This window comes from Eucyclogobius newberryi, unplaced genomic scaffold (genome assembly GCF_026437365.1).
Source record: "Eucyclogobius newberryi isolate DKJ021-1_F unplaced genomic scaffold, fEucNew1.0.hap1 SCAF_17, whole genome shotgun sequence".
Classification (NCBI taxonomy): Eukaryota; Metazoa; Chordata; class Actinopteri; order Gobiiformes; family Gobiidae; genus Eucyclogobius; species Eucyclogobius newberryi.
The window spans coordinates 17,437,085-17,461,494 of record NW_027315801.1 but is presented as its reverse complement, the minus strand read 5'-3'; the positions used below and the strand labels follow the sequence as shown (position 1 = coordinate 17,461,494).

Sequence of the window (24,410 nt, the reverse complement as noted above, 5' to 3'; positions counted from 1 at the left end):
GTCAATTCGGGTCTCTAACATTTTTTGATGGTTTTAGAGAACACCAACCTTCTGCACAGTCAGCGCAGCAACTATTCCAGAGACATTTTGCTTACTATTGGCTGATGAAGGATGAATGAGTCCATGCGCTCTATGATCCATAATGCACAGCCAAATGCAATATTTACGCATAAGCCAACATCTCTACTACCTTGGTCCACCCCTCACAACCAGCCAAAACAACAGGAGCAGCAACAACACAACAAACTTACATACTAAAACTTCCATGTGGGAAAATAAAGGAATATCTTATCTTATCTTATCTTACAAAGGCTGCTATAAATACACTAGAAGAAGGCAATGATCATAACAGAAGACATGGCACCACAGCTCTTACAAAGTGCACAGCAAGATCCACCACACATGCACACAACAAAAGCATGTTTCGTCCCAACCGCAAACTCATTTTACACTAGATTTATCTGTGGCAGGGCTCCACATATTTGCAACAACGAAAACAAAGGTCTTGTTTCTCCAGAGGGCCAAAGCAGAGCGGCCTCTATCTGCACACAGTTTTGTGTAGAGCTGAAAGTATTTTAAGTCAAAGTCCATTCGAGTCAGCTAAAAGTTTGCACTATAGGCTATATTTTGTTTAAATGTAGCCTAATGTGAATAAAGTGTTGCAGAGTTAGTGTGTAACTCTTTTCACAATTAGGCCCTGGTTTAATTTTGTGGGCCACTGGAAGTGTGTAGTTGATGTTAGTGATGCCTTGACATTGAACCATGCACTGAAGGAACTTTTCAGTGGTTTAGGGCAACTTGTGAATGAAGACAGGATTTAACAGCTTGACCACAAACATCACAATGCATCACAAAGATTGGCCAAAAGATTTATTTTAGATTTGATCTGTTAAGAAAACAATGGTTATATTTGGGGGATGTCAGCAGCTCATGTAGCAGATCCCTGCGACCGTCCCTTTCTTTTGGAAACGCAATTAAGTACAGCGGCCCGAGGCGCTCCAAAGTGAACCGGCCTGGGGGACCAGTGAATTGACCATTTGGTGAAAAAGAACCAAGTAAATGAGATGAGAGAAGAATTCATTAGTTTTGCAGCTTGTTCTAGTCACTTTTTAAAAAATTCCACTGTTGAGTTGTGTTCACTACTGTCTCCATTGATCAATGAATGTACTGCTCTGTTGCGATGCATCTGCAAACTCTGGTCAAACATGTCGCATATGGACCAAATAATGGACAGGACAATGCAGAGGACTGACAGAAGCCTCCATGCATCTCAGACATAGAGCATGAAGAGCTTCAGCAGTGTCAAAGTGGTTAGAGGTTGTACTCTCTGACATTCTGTTACTAGCTAGATTGTCAAAGTTTGACATTTCAGCTTTCTTGAATCATCTTGTCCGGTCCTTGCTGATCCACACACATTTTGTTGTGTTTATTTACAACAAAACCATTTTATTAATACCTGTTAACAAGGTACCAAGTGAAAGGAACAGTATGTATGACGCTGCACTTTAATTTATTCCAAAACTATATTGTTTTAATATCAAAGCATGTCAATCAGTGAGACTAACTCCAGATTGAGCGTGTCAAACTCTCTGCATAAAAATGTACATAAGGCCTTAAGTTTTTCAAGTAATGTCAAGTTTGTGTCGCACAGAGACAAACAGGAAACAATTTCCAGTTTATCTTCAGCTTTTTCAGCTTTTATTGCATTTCTTTACCACATTTTAACCTCTCTTTATGTGATACATTAGGTTGGGATAATATTAGATACATTATGCACTGGAAATATAATATTTTGGCTCTTGATGAAGTGGGTGCCGTGTGTCGATAAACAGGAAACAACTGTTGCTAATGTGCTTTGCTTGCTTTGTTTTTCTGCTCGTGGGCTCAACATAAACGTTAGCATCAGTGAAGATACGGCGGTTTATCACAACATCAAGTCAGCGTTTTGAAAGGAATAATGAATTTCTGTTTCTATTTGCTTTTGGCCTTCTTGTTTTGGCCTTGTATTGGAAGTCATGTTCTCTCTGTTCAGTTATCTTGCCTAGTGTGCAGCTCCTCGTTAGCTAAAGCGTTCCAGGAGCCAAACTGAGCCAGAGCCGTTTGGAAGCTAGACAATGCAGGCTCCACCAATGGTATCAATCAGGTCGAACGTATTGAACGTTTAAATCTTAGTGTTATGGTATAGCTGTGTAATGAATTGATTAATAATGGACGTGAAGTTTTCCCAATCAGACAGGAGCGCGTGAACATTCCCCATGTGGGTTTGTGCGTCCCGACAGCCGCTCTCAGCTCGAGTGGCTCATGTACATTTTAATTACGAGCCTCCTCTTTTCTTGGGCTGATAATTACTGCCTGACACGATGTAAATGTTTAGTCTCTGTGTAAAACCACTCATTAATTTGGCAAATTGACTGGCGCTGTCAGCCTTACAGCTTTATTGTCTACACAGAGAGAGTGAGGAGCCGGTGGTCTTTACAGCGGAGCGTTTACTTGTTTATTCACAAATGTGTGGATTCTTCTTGTGTCACCAGATGTGGCTTTGGTTAAACCGATATGACAAAGCTTCTGTGCTTCTAAGTGCCAGAAAGTATTCACCAGAGGGGCCATCTGCTGTGATTAGTCATTCAAAGTGACTATGTTTAGGAACAGGCATATGATTATGGTTAGATTTCAGAAAATGGCTAAGGTTATAGTTTTTAATTAAAGGACACACATTACGCATCTCTTTTAACCACATTTCAGCATTGTTTCCTCTTCAAAAACATGCCTGGAGTTGCATTTAGCTTAATCAATTTTGCTTGTTTGACTATTCCTTTTTACAAGCATGTTTTCTCTATTCCTTCTCTGAGCCTCACAAATATTCCTGATTTTAGATTTCTCAGATTTGTGACTTAAAATGTAGGAATCCAGGGGTTTGTGCTGTTTTTAAGTCCATTAATCACCAAGCATTTCTACCTCAAATCATGTTTATTTTACCTGTGTTCTTATATTAGCATGGCGGGGGAAGCAAGCTTCTTTTTTTTTCCATTGTAGTTCACTCTGCTGCTGATAGATGGAGTACTAACACAAATTCTGATGAGGTAATGGTTTTCAGTAGACCATCCATCCATCCATCCATCTTCTGCCGCTTTATCCGGGGCCGGGTCGCGGGGGCAGCAGTCTGAGCAGGGACTCCCAGACTTCCTTCTCCCCAGACACTGTCCACACAGTCCTCTAACTCCTCCGGGGGGATCCCGAGGCGTTCCCAGGCCAGCTGAGAGACATAGTCTCTCCAGCGTGTCCTGGGTCTTCCCCGGGGCCTCTTCCCGGTGGGACATGCGTGGAGGAGCAGCGGCTCTACTCCGAGCTCCCCCCGGCGGAGGAAACTAATTTCGACCGCTTGTATCCGCGATCTTGTTCTTTCGGTCACTACCCAAAGCTCATGATCATAGGTGAGGGTAGGAACGTAGACCGACCGGTAAATAGAGAGCTTTGCCTTTCGGCTCAGCTCCTTCTTTACCACAACGGTCCGATGCAGCGACTGCATCACTGCAGCCGCTGCACCGATCCGCCTGTCGATCTCACGCTCCATCCTTCCCTCACTCGTGAACAAGACCCCAAGATACTTGAACTCCTCCACTTGGGGCAAGGACACCCCACCCACCTGAAGAGGGCAAGCCACCTTTTTCCGGTCGAGAACCATGGCCTCGGATTTGGAGGTGCTGATTCTCATCCCATCCGCTTCACACTCGGCTGCAAACCGTCCCAGTGCATGTTGCAGGTCCGGGTTTGATGGAGCCATCAGGACAACATCGTCTGCAAACAGCAGAGATGGGATCCTGTGGTCCACAAAACGGACACCCTCCGACCCCTGACTGCGCCTAGAAATTCTGTCCATAAAAACAATGAACAGAACCGGTGACAAAGGGCAGCCCTGGCGGAGCCCAACATGCACTGGGAACAGGTCTGACTTACTGCCGGCAATGCGAACACAGCTCCTGCTCCGGTCATACAGGGACTGGACAGCCCTGAGCAAAGGGCCCCGGACCCCGTACTCCCGGAGCACCCCCCAAAGGACACCCCGAGGGACACGGTCGAAAGCCTTCTCCAGATCCACAAAGCACATGTGGACTGGTTCCCATGAACCCTCGAGCACCCGATGGAGGGTATAGAGCTGGTCCAGTGTTCCACGACCGGGACGAAAACCACTCTGCTCATCCTGAATCCGAGGTTCGACTATCGGTCGGATTCTCCTCTCCAGTACCTTGGAATAGACCTTACCCGGGAGGCTGAGGAGTGTGATCCCTCTGTAGTTGGAACACACCCTCCGGTCCCCCTTCTTGAACAGAGGGACCACCACCCCGGTCTGCCAGTCCAGAGGCACGGTCCCTGAACGCCACGCGATGTTGCAGAGACGTGTCAACCAAGACAGTCCTACAACATCCAGATACTTTAGGTACTCAGGGCGGATCTCATCCACCCCCGGAGCCCTGCCACCGAGGAGTTTGCGAACAACCTCAGTGACTTCAGCTTGGGTGATGGATGAGCCAGCCTCCGAGTCCCCGGTCTCTACTTCCTCTTCGGAAGACGTGACTGAGGGATTAAGGAGATCCTCAAAGTATTCCTTCCACCGTCCGACGACATCCCCAGTCGAGGTCAGCAGGCCTCCACCCGCACCGTAAACGGTGTTGGTGAGACACTGCTTCCCCCTCCTGAGGCGCCGGACGGTTTGCCAGAATTTCTTTGGTGCCGACCGATAGTCCTCCTCCATGGCGTCCCCGAACTCCTCCCAGGCCCGGGTTTTTGCCTCTGCGACAGCACGAGCCGCGGCTCGCTTGGCCTGCCGATACCCGTCGATGACCTCCGGCGACCTACAAGCCAGAGTGGCCTGATAGGCCTCCTTCTTCAGTCTGACGGCATCCCTTACTTCCGGTGTCCACCACCGGGTTCGGGGGTTGCCGCCACGATGGAGGTGCGAGTTGAATACCCTACTGACAGAGGGCTCCACTAGACGTTCCCAACAGACCCTCACAATGCGCTTGGGTCTGCCAAGTCTGTCCCGCTTCCTCCTCCGCCACCAGGTGGTGATCGGTTGACAACTCTGCCCCTCTCTTCACCCGAGTGTCCAAGACACGCGGCCGGAGGTCTGATGACACGACAACAAAGTCGATCATTGACCTCCGGCCTAGGGTGTCCTGGTTTCATGTGCACTGATGGACACCCTTGTGCTTGAACATGGTGTTCGTTATGGACAATCCGTGGCTAGCACAGAAGTCCAATAACTGAACACCGCTCGGGTTCAGATCGGGGAAGCCGTTCTTCCCGATCACCCCTCTCCAGGTGTCACTGTCATTGCCCACGTGGGCGTTGAAGTCCCCCAGTAGAACAACGGAGTCCCCGGTCGGTGCACTGTCCAGTACCCCTCCCAAGGGTACTCTGCACTGCTGTTCGGCCCGTAGGCCGCCACAACAGTGAGAGACCTGTCCCCCACCCGAAGGCGGAGGGACGCGACCCTCTCGTTCACCGGGGTAAACTTCAACACGTGGCGGCTGAGCTGAGGGGCTATCAGCAAGCCCACACCAGCCCGCCGCCTCTCCCCGCTGGCAACACCAGAGAAGTGGAGCGTCCAGCCCCTCTCGAGGAGATGGGTTCCAGAGCCCAAACTGTGCGTGGAGGTGAGGCCGACTATATCTAGTCGGTATCCCTCAACCTCCCGCACAAGCTCTTTCCCCCCCAGCGAGGTGACATTCCGTGTCCCCAGAGTTAGTCTCTGTGTCTGGAGATCTGGTCGCCGAGGCCCCTGCCGTCGACTGCCGCCCAGATCTCTCTGCACCGGCCCCTTATGGATCCTCCTGCGGGTGGTGGGCCCACGGGAGGGCGGCCCCACGTCGCTCTTTTGGGCTGTGCCCGGCCGGGCCCCGTGGGGTAAGACCCGGCCACCAGGCGCTCGCCATGGAGCACCCATCCCAGGCCTGGCTCCAGGATGGGGCCCCGGTGACGCCGATCCGGGCGACGTAAACTGCCTTGTTCGTGTTGTCATCATAGAGGGCTTCTGAACCGATCTTTGTCTGACCCGTCACCTACAACCTGTTTGCCTTGGGAGACCCTACCAGGGGCATGAAGCCCCCGACAACATAGCTCCCGGGATCATTCGGGCACTCAAACCCCTCCACCACGTTAAGGTGTCGGTTCAAGGAGAGGGGTTTTCAGTAGACATATTATTTAATTATGAGCTGTAAAATATACAATACCCCTGACACTATATATAATAAATCCCACGCATACACACAGAAAGTCCGTACTGCTTCAGCTTCCTTGTTTTTTTTGATGCAGGAAGTGTGGTGCGTGCTTCTTACCAAATTATCCAACTCTTTTTCTTTTTTAATTCATATTGTATAGTTCACCTGGGCAACTTAATTTGATGGAAACATAAAACATCTGCGTGTCCTAAGCAGAAGTGATCAGACCTAGACTAACACATCACAGTGCATGCTTATGAGGATGTCTGCTACTCTGTTCTATCCATTCTAATTTGGCATTAAAGTAGTTCTGCCTTCTTTTTTATGAAGTAGAATGATTTATGTCTATGATTTTATTTGATCATCTGTTACTGTAACATTTTTTAGAAACCGCCTGAGCTTCATGGAGCTATGATAGGAAGCAGAATATCTCCTTTCCTTACTCCTTCATAACTTCACTGACTAATTGGGATGGCCTTGTCTGGCTGATGACACATGTCTGGGTCAATTATAAGGAGAAGCAGCTTCTGTAGTGTAGCTTATGAACACATTTGGGTGGAGCCAAACACTCGGAGTGTCTATATGCGTCCTCCCCTGGCTCCAGCTCCTGGTTCCTCCGCCACTCCTCCTCCCACTGCTCGCTCAGGCTCAGGGCGGGTCAGCTGATGAATGGGAGTGATCCGGGGCCAGCTCCTGCTCTACTCCTGCTCTGCTGCGGGTGCTGTGAATGTGCTGTTTGTTCAGTCTCTTGGAGATGATCCTTCAGCTCCTGTCCTTGGCTGCGTAGTTAACGTTATCGCTTTACCATGTGAGCCACTATATGCCACTTTTAGATGAGAGCTGATTGGCTGTCATTTGGTGGTCCACCCTGCTTCACTTCTCCGTCTAAAGCTGTGCTCTTGGCCAAAACAATCATTCATGTGAATACTTGTGATGTACCAAAAAGTCTGTGAGAGCAAGTGACACGTTAGATAAGGAACTTTTCCACTGGTTCACTTTGGAGCAGATCATGAACAGTACTGGTCTATTTAGGGATCTGAAGAGGGCCCCACATATTTCCAGTGATGCCAGCTTACAGTATATGCTGAGCCCACATGCTCGCCCCTATGTGTGCATGAATAACAATTCACCAAAATATAATATATAAAATACAATTCTATTTTTGTTTTAATATGCACAGTATTAATTTAGTGTATTTGTGAATGTGAAATTCAAACAAATGGGGCTGAATTTCTTATAATTTTAAATTTATCTTTTGCTTGTATGTTTTTCTGAGGTCAGAGATAATTTGCTTACTATTTGAAAAGTTGATGCTGTGGTTTGGGGCGATAACACCAACATTGTGGGACATCTGGGTTGGCATAAAACTCAACCCATGCAACTCTACAGAGCATCGTCAGTTTGGGGCAAACTGACTGCTCAAACCCGGTGTCTCTCCTCTCTTTACTCAGCCTCACGCTCTCTCTCTCTTATTTTGCAGGTGATAAACACCCGTTTAATCCCCGTCAGGTGGTTTAAAGCAGTTTCAAGAGCAGAGCCGTGAGAATGAGTTTATAGTGGACAAGTCAGTTGGAGCAGCGGCGCTTGCAGCTAGAGCAGCGAATGTACCGCGCACACGGACTGAACCAAATGAACAAAATGTTTGTTATTTTGAAACATAAAATATCCACATTTTTCAAAACTAAATTACATGGAAAATATTTAATCTAATATTTAGATTGAAACTGACTTAACTGTATGGTCGAGTCAGTGAGAGGATCGGGGGGAAACTGTCAGCCCCCATCCCGTGATTTCCGCCTATGATTGTGATTATTTAGGTCACAATATAATCGTAAAGAATATAAAAAATATAAATGTGTTAAGGAAACAAGCAGGGGGGAAAAAGTAGGATATTTTTGTTTTGGTTGTGATCTTAATATACTTGAATAATCCTAAAATCACAACATTTATTCCCACAATAATCGCTAAACTAAAGTTTGAAATCGTGTCATCCCTCCTCAGATGTTATTTCAAGTTTATCTGATATTCAGCTTGGTGCAAGAACGATGGCAAGAAGACTGTGTCTGAAATCGTGAAAGAGCAGTTGGACTGGAGTTATCTATGTCAGCACTGGAGCACACATATAGCCGAGGCACCCCTTTGTTTTAAGTTCAATTTCCTTTTGAGGTTTACCTTGTGTGATAAAATACATATTATACAAATCAAGTATGAAGGTTATTTTGAGTATTTTGGCTCAGATGATGATTAAACTAGCCCAGTTAATTTGAACTACATTTTAATCTTGTGTAAGTTGTAAATAATGTGTACAGAATTACATTGAGGCAATGCAGTTTTGTCTCATTATTTTTAATCTACCAGTGTAGAATTTTGCCAACCAACCAAGGCATCCCATTTGAGAGCCTGATCTACAGGAAGGTGCTTCAGCATCTAGTGTGACGAGTCTATGTTCAAGGGTTTATCCACTAAAGCTCCTGACACTGATGCCACTGAGGACTACTACTACATTTACAACACAGAGAAACGTTTCTTTATGAAACGTAAAAAGTGCAGCTGGAGAAGCTCGTATCTATAACTACAGACGACGCACCAGCAATGACCATGCAGATTTTGTTGCACATTGCAAAAGTGATCCTGACTTTCCACCATTTCTACATTACCATTGTATCATCACTAGCAGACAATATGTGCCAAACTGACAGGATTTGATCACGTTATGTTGTCCACTGTAAAAAGCATCAATGGAATCTGCTCCAAAGCCAAGCAACACAGGACGTTCATCCATCTTCTCCGCTTATCCGGGGCCGGGTTGCGGCCACGGGACATTTTAAGCGTTTTTGGAGGAGCTGTCACAATGACCTGTTGTTACACACAGAATATAACTGGCTCAGCAGAGGTTTGCTTTCACTATGTTTTCTGGCCCTTTTGGGTGAAATAAAGGAGTTCATGGAATCCAGAATACATAGCGTATTCTTGACTTTGCCTTTTTAACGGACATTACAACAAAACTGAACTATTCGAAGACTGAACTGCAGGAAAAGGTTCAGACTGTCACAGACATAAATGCTGTAAACACATTTAAAGCTAAAATGAGAAGTGTCCTGCTTTTCCCTTCTGTGCAAACAGTAATGACTGAAAGAGCAGCAGCATCTGTGGCCTTTGAAGAAGCTGCTGACAAGTGTTGCCAGGTGATTAACAGACTCATGGAGGAGTTTTCCAGAAGGTTTCATGTGTGTCATTTATCTCCAACCCTTTATGTCAGAGAAATAAGTACCTTGTTCATGGATGTTGGGCAGTTAGAAATTGAAATACTAATAATACTTGTGGACCCAGTTAAATACAAAAGGATATATCTATATTTTTAAGAAACCTTTTTGAAATATAAACTTTATCAAAAATAAACGCAGAACTTGTCTAACTGATTCCCATCTGCAAGACCCCTCTGAGTGGCCGTGTCACACTATTCCCTAGAAAGATGATGACATGATCAGACCCTATCATTAATTATTGGCATGTGCTTGATTGCATACAGATTGTAATGATTTACTTATACTCATATACTTATATATTGTATTGTTATACAATCTGATTTGATAGAAATGTGTTTTTTAATCGGACATTGCAGAGTTGTGATTTTCACACACAATCGTGCTCATTTATAGAGCTATTTTTCAGTGGTCACAGCTGTGTTTCAAATAATGTTAATATGCAATCACCATGGTAAATTATTATAACTTTAAGCATTTTGCTATTTTTAACGAGCCTGAAGTCTTCCAACATGTTGGTAATTCTGAGTAAGCCCTTAGCTCTAAAAGTATCCAGTTGCAGCGTTTAAAGTGAAGGTATCATTGATTTCCTTCTTGGTGATTTGTCCTCTGCAGTTGATCTTTCAGTGCTGCCGGGGCCGACCCATCTTTGGAAATTGAGTCAGATTTATGAAAGAAACCAGAGTGCTCGCAGACTTAAGGAGAACATGCAAACCCCGCTCAGAAAGTCCTCACCCAACCTGGGATTGCAATTTGAGTATAGGTACAATGATTAAGTGCTGCAATCATACAGTTAAAAGGATGTCCACTCTAAATAACAAACTATCTTATCATTGAAAAGAAAACTTCAAACTCTTTAGTTTTTAGACCTCTACAAACATGCATGGAATTAGTTTGGATTAATTTAACAGTTCAGATTCCAGTCTTAAATGTTAAAACAATCTTAAATTGAGATATGTCAATGGAGTGGATTTCGTATGTTTCATTTAGTGTTTGAGTAAACTAGATATTGGTTCAAATTGGTGTAACAATTAGTGTTACATTTTTTAAGAGATCAGGCTTGGGATTAAATAGCAGCAAATCCTTCTGTTCCAAGGGCCGATCTTTATGTTTCTGTGGGGGAAATAAGAGTTTGGAGAAAACTGTTAATAATACATAATAATAACATCTTTGCTGCAGATTGGACAGTGTTGTTGTTTCCAGGTTTGGGCTTGAGTGAGCAAAACAGTAGTTGACTGTAATGTCTTGTCTTTCTTCCTCAAGAATTCCCCAAGTGTAATTAGCAGAGTCGTCAGCCTCTCTGGCGTTGAGCTGGTAGGCTTTATTCTGGGATGCTGCTCAAATAGCTGCTGATGATTTACGCTTCCTAAACTCCTTGCCTTATCCCTCTGGCCAGTGTGCGGCCCGACATACAAAGACATTCAGCCTCCGAAAGCAGATTTCCTCCTCCAAAAATAGTGTGTGTTCTGCTGCTGCAAGCGTTCTGTTTGGATTACTTGAAGTGTGCTTAGGCCGTGTACTCGTGAGGCGGCGGAGACACTTCCACCAGCCAAGAGCCGGTACTTTGATCAGATAAGAGCTGACACCATCTGCACGCTGGTTAAACGCACCCCCCAACCTCCTCTCGAACCCTGTTAACCTATATACTCTCTAAATGTATGTGCACCAAATGTGTCACTCTTCTTTTCCATATTTTGGTCTTTGTGCAAAAACATCAATGCAAAAAAGCTTTTAGAGACGCTTTACAAAATGTTGCATTATTCATTGTCTCCTCAGCCACACTCATGGAGACCGAGTTAGGCAGAACACCTCATGTAGCCCCCAGAACTAATGGCAGCACAGTGGCAGGGTGTATAGCACTTTTGCCTCACAGCAAGAAGGTCACAGTCACAACGATCGCCCCACTGCTATTGAAGGAAGGACTAATGCGGATGATAAAGAAAGACTAATCTAACCTAAAGCTGCACATCTCTGAATTCCTACTTGGAAACATTGTTAACATTTTAAACCCCAGAGTTTTATTGGGAAAAATACAACACGGCTGCATCCTGATTTGGGATACAGTTAATATATTGTCAGTACTTGTGTTGTGTATTGATTTTCCCCTTAGGTGATCCCTACCGTGCACTGCTGTGTGTGAACCTGCTCCTGCACTGAGCCTCTGCATTTACTATGTGATGTTTGTGCTAATGTTGCTAACGGCTACACAGAACTGAACATTGATCTATAAATTACGAGTGGAATAAACACTCTCCAGGTTCATTTGATCCATATATTGGCTGATTTGAGCACTTTCCTGTTTTTTATTATGCGATTTGAGTTGTCACTGGACATAAACTGTTATTACTCCTCATAGTTGTTTCGACTTGATCAATAGGACACAGAAACTCTACGGAAATGTGAGTGTTCGTTTTTCATAACGCATCTTAACCAGGCATTGGAAAAGTAACAAAACCCAGATGTTAACGACTATAATAAAGTTACAATTTAATGAACTCCAGTGTCCAGTCTTGCCTCAGATAAACAGACAACTGGAGACACATTTTACACAAACTAAACACTACTGCTACAGTAAAGCAAAATGACTTAATGAAAGACGACAGGGACATTTTAGAGACAAACAAACTTGACAAAATATAGTTATAGGTCGAGGGTCTTGGGTCGACAATATTTGAAACCATTTACCGGTATTTAACTATTTTATGCTGCTCTTAACCTGGATCTGATGACCATATTTATTATGCTGAAATGACCACCCCCAAACTACTGATGTGTCCTGTACCTCCTGTACCTGGTCCTGTGAAATAAACTAAACTATCAGGGCTTAATGTTAAAACCCAGACATTTAAATAAAACTACAGCTAACAACAACTACTGATGTATTTACATGTTTAAAAAAAGATAAACATGGAAATGTTATGTCAAAGCCCAGGACATCCATTAATGTGATGAGTACAAAAATGTATTTCTAAAGTAGTCATATTGTAACCCTTATTTCTTGTGGCTCACCAGTCTCTGAGGCAGTGGGTATTGCGGGTTACAGTTGAGTTTATAATGTTGTGGGTTTTCTTGTTATTTTCCTTTGCTAAAATAAACCAACATGGCAGGACAGTCTTTGAGCAGCCGTCTCTTTATTTTTCACATGCTCTCAACTCAATCGACTTCTTGTGCGTCAACAAAAAGGGTTGTACTGAAACAATATACAGAACAAATGTTCCCAAAATAAAATAAGTGCAACACACTATAATCAAACCCTCAAATCAATATCAAATATAAATTACCCAAATAAATGTAAATCAAACAGAAATTAATGTTAAATAAAATCATATGTTACAATATTATGCAACATATTATGCACGCTGACTTTTTTCAGCTTTTCACCATGTTTTATTCTCCCCTCATCAAAAACATGCCTGGAGTTGTATTTGTTTCAGTCACGCTTGTTCAATGAAGCTTGTTTATGAGTTCATTTTCTCTGAGCCTCAGAAAACTCGTTCTGTGTTCACAGCAAATGCATGGCTCCATTAGCCTAGCAGTCACGTTGCCTAAGGTCTCCATTTATTTTTCCCATTGTCAATCCTCACTGCTGACAGCAGAGGGTGCTTTGGCACTTGAACGCCTCATTGGAGATAGAGCTGTAGTTTGTAAAGTGTGTTTTCTAAGTGAAGACATTATTGTGAAGTACAAAATATGAAAAATGAATACCAAAGTGATAAAAACATGTTTAAAGTCACAATAAAACTGAATATTTCCACTTTAAATGAACTGACGGTTTTGCTTTGTATGAAAACGTTTCATCTGCAAAACTGTGTTTCAGAGGACTTGGCGGCTTGCCTATGCCAGGCATATGTGCACCATCCACTCAGCCACTGAGCTGCTCAGAAATGATCAGGTTGATGAGTTCCATTTTAGATATTTCTTATTATAAATGGTAAATACTATTCTAATCATCACATTCTGGACTGTGCAAAGCAGCGTGTGCCGTCCAGTACTGGCATACCTGGGCGAGGGACAATCTCCACAGACATTTCAGTCACAGTGGCATCTCTGCTATTTCTGTGCCATCAACGCCTTTGTGGTTTCATGTGCTTGGAATTCTAGGAAATTGAATCTGGTGTTTAAGGCTTTTTTCCGGTGAAGTGACTGTCGCTGCTGTTGCGAATGGAGTGAGATTTCCGGATCTCCTCTCAAATCTGTACTTACATCCATGGTTCACAAGACTGCTGCCATTTTATTCCAATTCCACGAGGAACTACCAGAGTGTGAAAAGATGGAGCCCATTCTTCTTCAAGGATAATTCAACCAGGAAAGACTTGCACAGACAGCCGAATAGTTTATTGCATGGATATAACTCAGACTCCGGCAAGCCGAGATGCGAGTGATGCTGTGAGGGGAGAGAATTAGTAGTGCATTTATATGAATGGTTAGAGAGGTGATTGGCTGACAGTGACGTGAGGGAGGACTGAGCGTGCAACCATGGCTCGGGGGTAAAACAGGTGGTAAAAATTGAATTTCTTGAGCTCTTTAACTATCCTATAACAGTGTTCTTTGGTCATAAAAATACCTGAAGTTTTATTTAGCTTCATTCACACTTCTTACATTCATCCTCTTCATTACAACGCCGGGGCGAGATAACTTTTGCTTGTTTGCCCATGGTAATCCCCTCTGCTGCCAGTAGATGGAGTGTTTACACCAATTCTGATAGAAGAATGCATGAGTTAGAGCAGGGGTCCCCAACCATTTTGCACCACGGACCGGAATAATGTAGGTTTTATTTTCACGGACCGGTGTGCCAGTTTATGTCGCGGTCAGGTTAACTTGCGCGGAAGTGGGGGGGGCTTAGGCTTCCATTCGATTCAGCTCGGAAAAGACGCGTTTGTACATTATTAAGTGTGCCATACCAAAAGATCCGAATTGGAGTAACATAACATACAGTTACACGTGTTCTCACTGTTCTGACTGGTGGAAGCTCATCAGATAAATATGGCAAAAATAAGTGCATAGAAATTACAACTCACCACACGCTGAATCAGTGGGAGCCCTGCGCGTGTTTCTGTGCAATGAGATGGTCCCATCTAGGAGTGATAGGAGACAATGACACCCGCAGTGTGTTTAAATCCAGTCTGCTCCGTAGTTTTGTCTTGTTGCCGTCACGGCACGGGAAGTCGCGCTCAAACTCTTGAAAAAGTAAAAACAGGTGATTGCGTAGCAGTTGCAAAATTCTGGCCCAGGAGACGTATCCTCCAAAATCCCCGCTGGCTCCTCGTCTGCTCCTCACTTGGTCTTTTCCCCTTTGCAAAAATGCTCTCTAAGACTAGTTTTTCACTCATTTTCGCTGGCTTTCGGGCATCGTGTTTGATGCAACGCATCCGTGATGACGTATCATGTATAATGCAGTTATGTTATCACGCAGGACAAGAGCATAGATATAATATACTTGCCAATATATTTAATGGATTTCATTGGCAATTTCCTATAAGGCTTTTCATTATATATCCACAGACAAGCTTATTAGCGTATCATGAGGGACAGGCCAAAGTTACGTCATATAAGATGCTGTTACTGATTATTTCCAGTTTCTGTACGGCCCGGGAGCAAACGCGTTGCGGACCGGTACCGGTCCCCGGCCCGGTGGTTGGGGACCCCTGAGTTAGAGAATACATTATGTTATGTTCTAAAACATGAGATGCTAAAGTAAAGGTACAAGAGTGTATTAAAGGCCAATAACTAAGCAAATATAGCATCCTATGTGTCATTTAACGTGGAATGTTGGAGGTTCAAATTGCCTCCATTCATGCCGTCACAATACACCAAAACAGTATTCAAACACCCACATTCAAACACCTATATTATAACAATACTCCTTCTGTAGGATTAAAATTGTTTACATCTTTTTATGATTGCAAAAATAAATGACAGATTTTTGCAATCATAAAAAAGATGTCAATAGTAAATCCTACAGAAGGAGTTTTGTTATAACATAAGACTTTCTTTATACATACGTGACCTGACCATATATTTGTATATGGATATTTGGGCATTGTTTGCAGTGTGTCTCAACCAGTGACACAAACAACATTTAGAGGCGGTCGGAACAAACAAATCCCAATACCCTCTTAAATTAAGACTTTTTCTCCCGCCAAAACAAAATAATAAAAAGTCATAGCCATCCTCCAACAGTCTGCACTATGGATGCAGTATTGCCAAATAATGTATGATAATATATTATTCACAGCCTTAGAATCTGTTTTGGAAACTTACACTATGTTCACACATAGAACACTTAAAATTGGTATTGAACTGGGGCTAGATTTGGATCTAATCCTGGACTGGACCAGCACTAAATGAGGAACAGAGAGGTAATATATGAAATTGAGATTGAGATTAATTTGAAGGTTGCTTTGAAGATATACAAAAAGTTTATATTCAGGATATAATTTAGAGTAAAACTGCTACAAACAGTTGAGACTTTCATTAAATATTTTAAATTAGGATATTTCTGCAATTTTTTTATTCATATTACAGGTATTTCATGTGGCTGCAAATTAAACCTCAACTAATATGTTTAAAGACATGTTTCTTTTGGATTTCCATAATATAATCTGAAAATTCCTAAATTATCGAGTTGTCATTTTTGTAAATATCGCCCACCCTCACCAGAACAGGACCAAACCCAGTCCACATGTGGACGGGCTCTGATCAGTGTGAGCTCACAGCAGCTGGAGGTGTGTGTGGTGCTCATGCGTCTTTCTGCTTCCAGAGCGGTTCCTTGGCCCACCTGGACCTGGACCCCGAGGCCCATTTGACTCCAGAAGAGGGGCCCCTCCAAGAGCTGCCCTTCACCCCAGTGCATGCCCCTGTCCTCAACCTGGGGGTCAATGTATCCAGGTGGGAGCAGCACTGTGCACAGACACACACTCACACGCGTGCGCGCACACATACATACACACGCACGCACACCACACACACACACACACACGCACGCACATGCACACGCACATGCACGCACACATACACACACACACGCACGCACACACACACACACACGCACACAAACACATGCACACAAACACGCACACAAACACACACTCACACACACACACACACACACACACACATGCACACACCGGCCTCCTGCTGGTGCCCAGAGTCAGGGCTAAACATAGACCAATCTCCTGCTGCTACTCTGACAATGTGTCAGACATTCCAGGCTCAAAACTATTGGTTTTAGAAATATGTTTAGTCATTTTTATTTTCATTTTCATTTGGGCTGCACAATATAATGAAAAAAAAAAATAGAATCACAATTTGAGTTGGCACAATCAAATCACAAAGGGATTTTTTTAGATAACAGAAAGTGTCCTCTTCAAACACTCTAAAAAGTGTGATTCATCAGTTCATATTTCAGTATTATTGTATTATTATATAATTGTAAACATATTTCTGCTTACAATGTGCTTTGTGGACAGAATACCACTTTTAAAAAAGTATTTACTGCAAACCTAATCGTGATCGCAATACTTACAGGAAATGACTTGTGGTCTAGAAATGAACATTGCCTTGACCTTTGAAAGTTGATAAAGCCGGTCCATAAGCCGGTTCCGTGAATGGTGGTGCAGGGCAGATGTTCTCATTACAGTGAGAGTACCTGGCTGGTGTTACGCTGGAGTCTTCGTTAGAGTCTCCCCGCCCCAGTGCAAGTGCTGTCTGTGGGACTGATCTGCTCTCTGATTGGCTGAATGCTGTAGCAGTGCTGTCAGGAGGATCTGAAGAGGCTCATTAATACCAACAGAGCCTCTATGGCTTTTACTGCACAGACGCACCGGTCTGGGGCCCGCAATAAGGAAACTTGTGAGAGACAAATTTGTAATATGATTGGATGTGTATGTTGGACTTATGCCGTAACGCTAGTTATGTTTTATCATATTGTGCCATTATTATTATTTTTCATTATTTGTATTATTATTTTTCTTTGCTCTTTGCTCTCTGGTCCTGTCCACTGTTATTATGTTTTGTGTATTATTAAAATGAAAAACTTAAAGATAATAATAATAAATAAAAAGGAAAAAAAAAATACATAATAATATTAAGATAAAAGAAAAGTAAACTTATTAATGTTGTTAATGCTACATAGACACTGTACACACAAACATCCTGACTTTATAAATGGTGCGATAAGAGACAGGGCCAGGGGTGCTGCAAGGGCTTTCTGGGGTCCAAAGTGAAGCGTCACTGGGAGCACTTCAACCAGGGATAATTCCATAACTGTTACCTTGCAACCGTACAGTCAACAAGGGCCAAAACCCATCTAATTTACCCCATACTTTGATGGATTCAAATATATGAATACTGGGGGGGGCACAATAGCTTTACTTTAGCCGAGGCCCCTCAGATTTCTGGCCTGAGCAGCAGAGGTTTAGCCAAACGGTGGTGTCCATCAGAGGCACATGTTGGACCGCACCGCCAGAGCACAACTGACGATCTTGTGCTTTTTTCTGGGCTCTTTCAACTTCGGACTGCTGTGTTTACTGTAAATAAGCCTCAGATTTGTGGACATTCTACGTGTGTCTGTGTGTGTTTGGTTTATTGTCTTGTAAAGTCTGTTGTGTGAATATTACGTTTTCTTACCTCCCTTAGAACAACTGATAAAATGTTGCTGTTGTGCTGGCTAAACCATTTTGGCATGATATCTATTTGGAGTTTAAAGATTACTGTATTTTCCGCACGAAAAGGTGCACTAGATCAGGGGTCCCCAACCACCGGGCCGGGGACCGGTACCGGGCCGCGCTAAAACTGGAAATAATCTATCAGTGACAGTGACAGCATCTTCACCGACGTAACTTTGGCCTGTCCCTCATGACACATTAATAAGCTTGTCTGTGGATATATAATGAAAAGTCTTATAGGAAATTGGCAATGAAATCCACTAAATATAATGGCAAGTATATTATATCTCTGCTCTTGTCCTGCGTGAGAACATAACTGATACGTGCATTATACATGATACGTCATCGCGGATGCGTCACATCAAACACGCTGCCCAAAAGTAGACCCACAACTCAGCAAAAATGAGTGAAAAACAAAAGTCTTTGGAGAGTGTTTTTGCAAAGGGGAAAAGGCCAAGTGAGAAGCCGGACAAGGAGCCAGACGAGGAGCTGCTGGCCTCCAAGAAAAAGAAAGCTAAATTCAATAGACAATACCAAGAGTCCTGCTTAAAATACAGGTGACACTCATGGACCGAGTGTGCTCTGCATAATATGTTAGGTAAAGCTAACAAGGCAATGAAACCTTCAAAACTGCAGCGGTGAGTGGATCGATTGATATATGACATGTTCCAAACAATTAGCGGGGATTTTGGAGGACACGTCGCCTGGGCCAGCATTCTCCAGCTGCTGCGCGATCACCTGCTTTTACTTTTACAAGGGTTTGAGCGCTACTTCCCTGCGCAATGGATCCGCGACCCATTTGTGATTAAACCGGGCGAATCGAGCATGTCTGTGTAATAAGAGGATCGGCTGTTGGAGATTGAAAATGACGGTGATTTTAAATGTATATTTGAGGGAACAACTCTGCTGACATTCTGGATGAAAATCAAGCCAGAATATCCTGACATCGCCACAAGAGCACTAAAAACCTTACCATTTCCAACATCCTATCTGTGTGAAGCGGGCTTTTCTGCGGAGAAGACTGGATTTAAACACACTGCGGGTGTCTCCCATCACTCCTAGATGGGACCATCTCATTGCACATAGACACGCGCAGGGCTCCCACTGATTCAGCGTGTGGTGAGTTGTAATTTATATGCACTCATTTTTGCCGTATTTATCTGATGAGCTTCCACCAGTCAGAAGAACAGTGAGGACGCGTGTAACTGTATGTTATGTTACTCCAATTCGGATCTTTAGGTAAGGTACATTTAATGTACAAACGCTTCTTTTGAGAACATTTCGCCTTCCAACTGAAGCCTAAGTCCCGCCCACTTCCGCGCAAGTTAACCTGACCGCGACATAACCTGGCACACCGGTCCGTGAAAATAAAACCTACATTATTCCGGTCCGTGGTGCAATAGAGGTTGGGGACCCCTGCACTAGATTATAAAGCACGGTGTCAATAAATGGTCTGTTTTGGATAATTCTTCATATATAAAGCGCACCGGACTATAAAGCGCAATAAGCAAAACAAAACAGACGGATAAGTCAGTCAGTTGAGCTTTATTAAATGCGTTCAACTCATTCAGATCAACATTGTTCAAATGTTAATGAGCGTGTTCAAAACAACTCTCAGACTTGCTCAGGTATAACACGTAAAATACAACACAATACACACACATTTTCAGTTCATTCCTCGTCATCAAATCCCTCATTCTTCATCTTCAATGTCCAAGTTTAACAGTTGAGCTGGATGCCGTATACATCCCGGATCCCCGGATCCATCTCGTCACTATCCGAGTGTCGCCGAGGTAACCTTCTGATGGTTCCGGCCTTCGTGAAAGCTCTGACCACAGTTGGAACTGAGTTTAAAGTCCGCGTTGTAAGCGTGTCTCTTGCGATAATATAATAGATCCATAGTCTCGCGGCAGGAGCCATCTTGGGGTCCTTAATTCGGGGTCCTTAATTCTGGGTCCTTTATTTAGGTGTCCGCGTTGTTCCTGACGTATAATGTAGTTTACATTTTCACAGAGCCCAGAATGCTTTACATACATGTTGTTGGGACTTCCGGTTAATGAGTACCGTAAACGTGCTTCTAGAGTCCTCTTTTGGTGCGGGCAGTGGGTTTGTGGTGCGGGCAGTGGGCAGTGGTTTGTGATGCGGGCAGAGTGTTTGTCGTGCGGGCAGTGGGTAGTGTGTTTGTGGTGTGGGTAGTGTGTTTGTGGTCTCTTTGGAGCGAAAGGGAGAGTGAGGGGACGCCAAGCAAGGACACTTAAAACTCGAGCCCAACAGATGGGGCGGCTGCACTGCTCGTTCTCCATGAATTCTCCAGAGTTTCGTGTCAGAGGTTCAGGTCCGGACAGCGTTTGGGTCCAGATCTGGACCGGAGTCTGCCTATTAGTGACCTGGGCACTAAATACTTATACTATACTGTTACTACTACTTACTACTACTACACTATACTTATTTTGATCACATCAGAACTCAAGATTAAATGTCAGCGTTTGCAGCATGACTTATAGACAGTAGCACTTCTCACAATTAGAAATTAGAAATATTTTTTCAAAGTGGACCCAATTAAAATAATGTAATTGATAATTACATTGCATTAAATTGCTGTAAACTAAATTAGTTTTTGTCTGCCTTGTCCCTCAGCTCCAGCACGCTCAGCTCGCGCCGCTCTCTCGCCCGGCTCAGTTCGGCAGGGTTCCCGGAGGTGGTGGACTCTATGGGACAGCCAGCTGAGGCTGTGGACCCCACGGAGCCTTTGACCTTTGACCCTCAAAGTGAGGAAAATGACTCCCTACAGGGAAACCTGCTGCTGCTACAGTTCTTGGCCTTCACCAGGTGAGTGCTATTGTCACACCGGCCTCGAGTTAGTCACTAGACTGAAGCTGTTCAGTCTGCTCCAACTCAGAACTCCGGCCTGCCTGTGTCTGTATATGTCTGTCGTATACTTTCGGGGTGTATCGGGACAGGTGGACGGTATAGCAGTCGTTTTGGTACGGCATGCTTGGATTGGTCCACGTGTGCAGTTTTGATTCATGATTTGACAGATATTTGAGTATTTTATGTACATGTTTAATCTAAAAACACAAGGCTGCGGGAAGCCCTTTACGATGAGTTCAAGAACAAGGCCAGTTATGTCGCCCGGATCGGCGTCACCGGGGCCCCATTCTGGAGCCAGGCCTGGGGTGGGTGCTCGACGGCGAGCGCCTGGTGGCCGGGTCTTTCCCCACGGGGCCCGGCCGGGCACAGCCCGAAAGAGCAACATGAGGCCGCCCTCCCGTGGGCCCACCACCCGCAGGAGGATCCATAAGGGGCCGGTGCAGAGAGATCTGGGCGGCAGTCGACGGCAGGGGCCTCGGCGACCAGAACTCCAGACACTAACTCTGGGGACATGGAATGTCACCTCGCTGGGGGGAAAGAGCCTGAGCTTGTGCGGGAGGTTGAGCGGTATCAACTAGATATAGTCGGCCTCACCTCCACGCACAGTTTGGGCTCTGGAACCCATCTCCTCAAGAGGGGCTGGACGCTCCACTTCTCTGGTGTTGCCTGCGGGGAGAGGCGGCGAGCTGGTGTGGGCTTGCATATAGACTTGTCCATAACAAAGACCATGTTCAAGCGCAAGGGTGTCCATCAGTACACGTGGCACCAGGACACCATAGGCCGGAGATCAATGATCGACTTTGTTGTTGTGTCATCTGACCTCCGGGCGCGTGTCTTGGACACTTGGGTGAAGAGAGGGAAAGAGCTGTCAACTGATCACCACCTGGTGGTGAGTTGGATTCGCTGGCAGAGGAGGAAGCCGGACAGACTCGATAGACCCAAGCGCATTGTGAGGGTCTGTTGGGAACATCTTGCGAAGCCCTCTGTCAGTAGGGTATTCAACTCACACCTCCAGGAGAGCTTCTCCCATATCCCGGGGGAGGCTGGGGACATCGAGTCCGGGTGGACAATGTTCTCCGCCTCCATTGTTGATGGGGCTGCTCCGGTGCCTGTCGCGGCGGCAACCCCCGAACCCGGTGGTGGACACCGGAAGTAAGGGATGTCGTCAGGCTGAAGAAGGAGGCCTATCGGGCCACTCTGGCTTGTAGGTTTCCTGAGGTCATTGACGAGTATCGGCAAGTCAAGCGGGCCGCTGCTTGTGCTGTCGCAGAGTCAAAAACCCGGGGCTGGGAGGAGTTCGGGGAGGCCATGGTGGAGGACTATCGGTCGGCCCAAAAGAAATTCTGGCAAACCGTCCGCCGCCTCAGGAGTGCTTCACCAACACCGTTTACGGTGCGGGTGGAGACCTGCTGACCTCGACTGGAGATGTCGTCGGTCGGTGGAAGAAGTACTTTGAGGACCTCCTTAATCTCACCGTCACGTCTTCCGAAGAGGAAGCAGAGACCGGGGACTCAGAGGCTGGCGTGTCCATCACCCAAGCTGAAGTTACTGAGGTTGTTCGCAAACTCAGTGGCAGGGCTCCGGGGGTGGATGAGATCCGCCCTGAGTACCTAAAGTCTCTGGATGTTGTAGGACTGTCTTAGCTGACACGTCTCTGCAACATCATGTGGCGGTCAGGGACAGTGCCTCTGGACTGGCAGACCGGGGTGGTGGTCCCTCTGTTTAAGAAGGGGGGCCGGAGGGTGTGTCCCAACTACAGAGGGATCACACTCCTCAGCCTCCCTGGTAAGGTCTATTCCAAGATACTGGAGAGGAGAATCCGACCGATAGTCAAACCTCAGATTCAGGAGGAGCAGAGTGGTTTTCGTCCCGGTCGTGGAACACTGGACCAGCTCTATACTCTCCATCGGGTGCTCGAGGGTTCATGGAGTTTGCCCAACCAGTCCACATGTGCTTTGTGGATCTTGAGAAGGCTTTCGACCGTGTCCCTCGGGGTGTCCTTTGGGGGGAGCTCCGGGAGTACGGGGTCCGTGGAGCGGAGCAGGAGCTGTGTTCGCATTGCCGGCAGTAAGTCAGACCTGTTCCCAGTGCATGTTGGACTCCGCCAGGGCTGCCCTTTGTCACCGGTTCTGTTCACAGTTTTTATACACAGAATTTCTAGGCGCAGTCAAGGGTTGGAGGGTGTCAGATTTGCGGACCACAGGATCTCATCTCTGCTGTTTGCAGACGATGTTGTCCTGATGGCTCCATCAACACGGACCTGCAGCATGCACTGGGACGGTTTGCTGCTGAATGTGAAGCGGCTCGGATAAATATCAGCACCTCCAAATCCAAGGCCATGGTTCTCAACCGGAAAAAAGCTGGCTTGCCCTCTCCAGGTGGGTGGGGAGTCCTTGCCCCAAGTGGAGGAGTTCAAGTATCTCGGGGTCTTATTCATGTGTGAGGGAAGGATGGAGCGTGAGATTGACAGGCGGATCGGTGCAGTGGCCGCAGTGATGCAGTGCCGCATCGGACCGTTGTGGTAAAGAAGGAGCTGAGTCGAAAGGCAAATCTCTTGTTTTACCGGTCGGTCTACGTTCCTACCCTCACCTATGGTCATGAGCTTTGGGTAATGACCGAAAGGACAAGATCGCGGATACAAGCGGTCGAAATGAGTTTCCTCCGCAGATTGGCTGGGCGATAGGGTGAGGAGCTCGGCCACACGGGTGGAGCTCGTAGTAGAGCCGCTGCTCCTCCACGTCGAGAGGAGCCAGCTGAGGTGGCTCGGGCATCTGTTCTCGATGCCTCCTGGGCGCTTCCCTGGGGAGGTGTTCCGGGCATGTCCCACCGGGAAGAGGACCCGGGGAAGACCCAAGACACGCTGGAGGGACTATGTCTCTCGGCTGGCCTGGGAACGCCTCGGGTTCCCCCCAGAGGAGTTGGAGGAAGTGTCTGGGGAAAACGAAGTCTTGGAGTCCCTGCTTAGACTGCTGTCCCCGCGACCTGGCCCCCAATAAGCGGAAGAAAATGGATGGATGGATGGACAAGGCTGCGGGCCATCTGGCACAGTGCCCCAAAGGAAATGATTATGTAATGTCTCGTAATGTAATGCATTTGAATTCTCTTTTATAGTCTATCACTAATTTCCTGCTGTATTTGAAGCTGGATGCATTCACTGACCACACCCCCTTCAACCATTCCTTAGGAAGAACAAAGATTGGGAACAGCTAGTTTTGCCCTGTTTTATAATTTTTGGTCTTGGATTAAAGGCAAACTAGTCGACACAATTGCTCTTTACTGAAGGCATCGTTTGGTAAAAGTAGCTAAATAAGACAAAATAAATTAGACTACATTTTACAAAGCAATTTGTTCGCTATTAACTAATACAAAAGCCATTATTTGACCTCTCCGAC

The 24,410-nt window shown here is 45.4% G+C and overlaps 1 protein-coding gene across 1 annotated transcript in view; it reads left to right on the top strand.

The window, feature by feature from the left end:
• Positions 1-16,163: 16,163 nt before the first annotated feature.
• The window catches only part of nphp4 (nephronophthisis 4), a 188,785-nt gene continuing 180,538 nt past the window's right edge, over positions 16,164-24,410 (top strand). Inside the window, exons 1-2 of the mRNA XM_072450211.1 lie at positions 16,164-16,369; positions 20,785-20,976. Coding sequence (XP_072306312.1) covers positions 16,164-16,369; positions 20,785-20,976 — 398 coding nt within the window. The remainder of the gene's footprint in view (positions 16,370-20,784; positions 20,977-24,410) is intronic.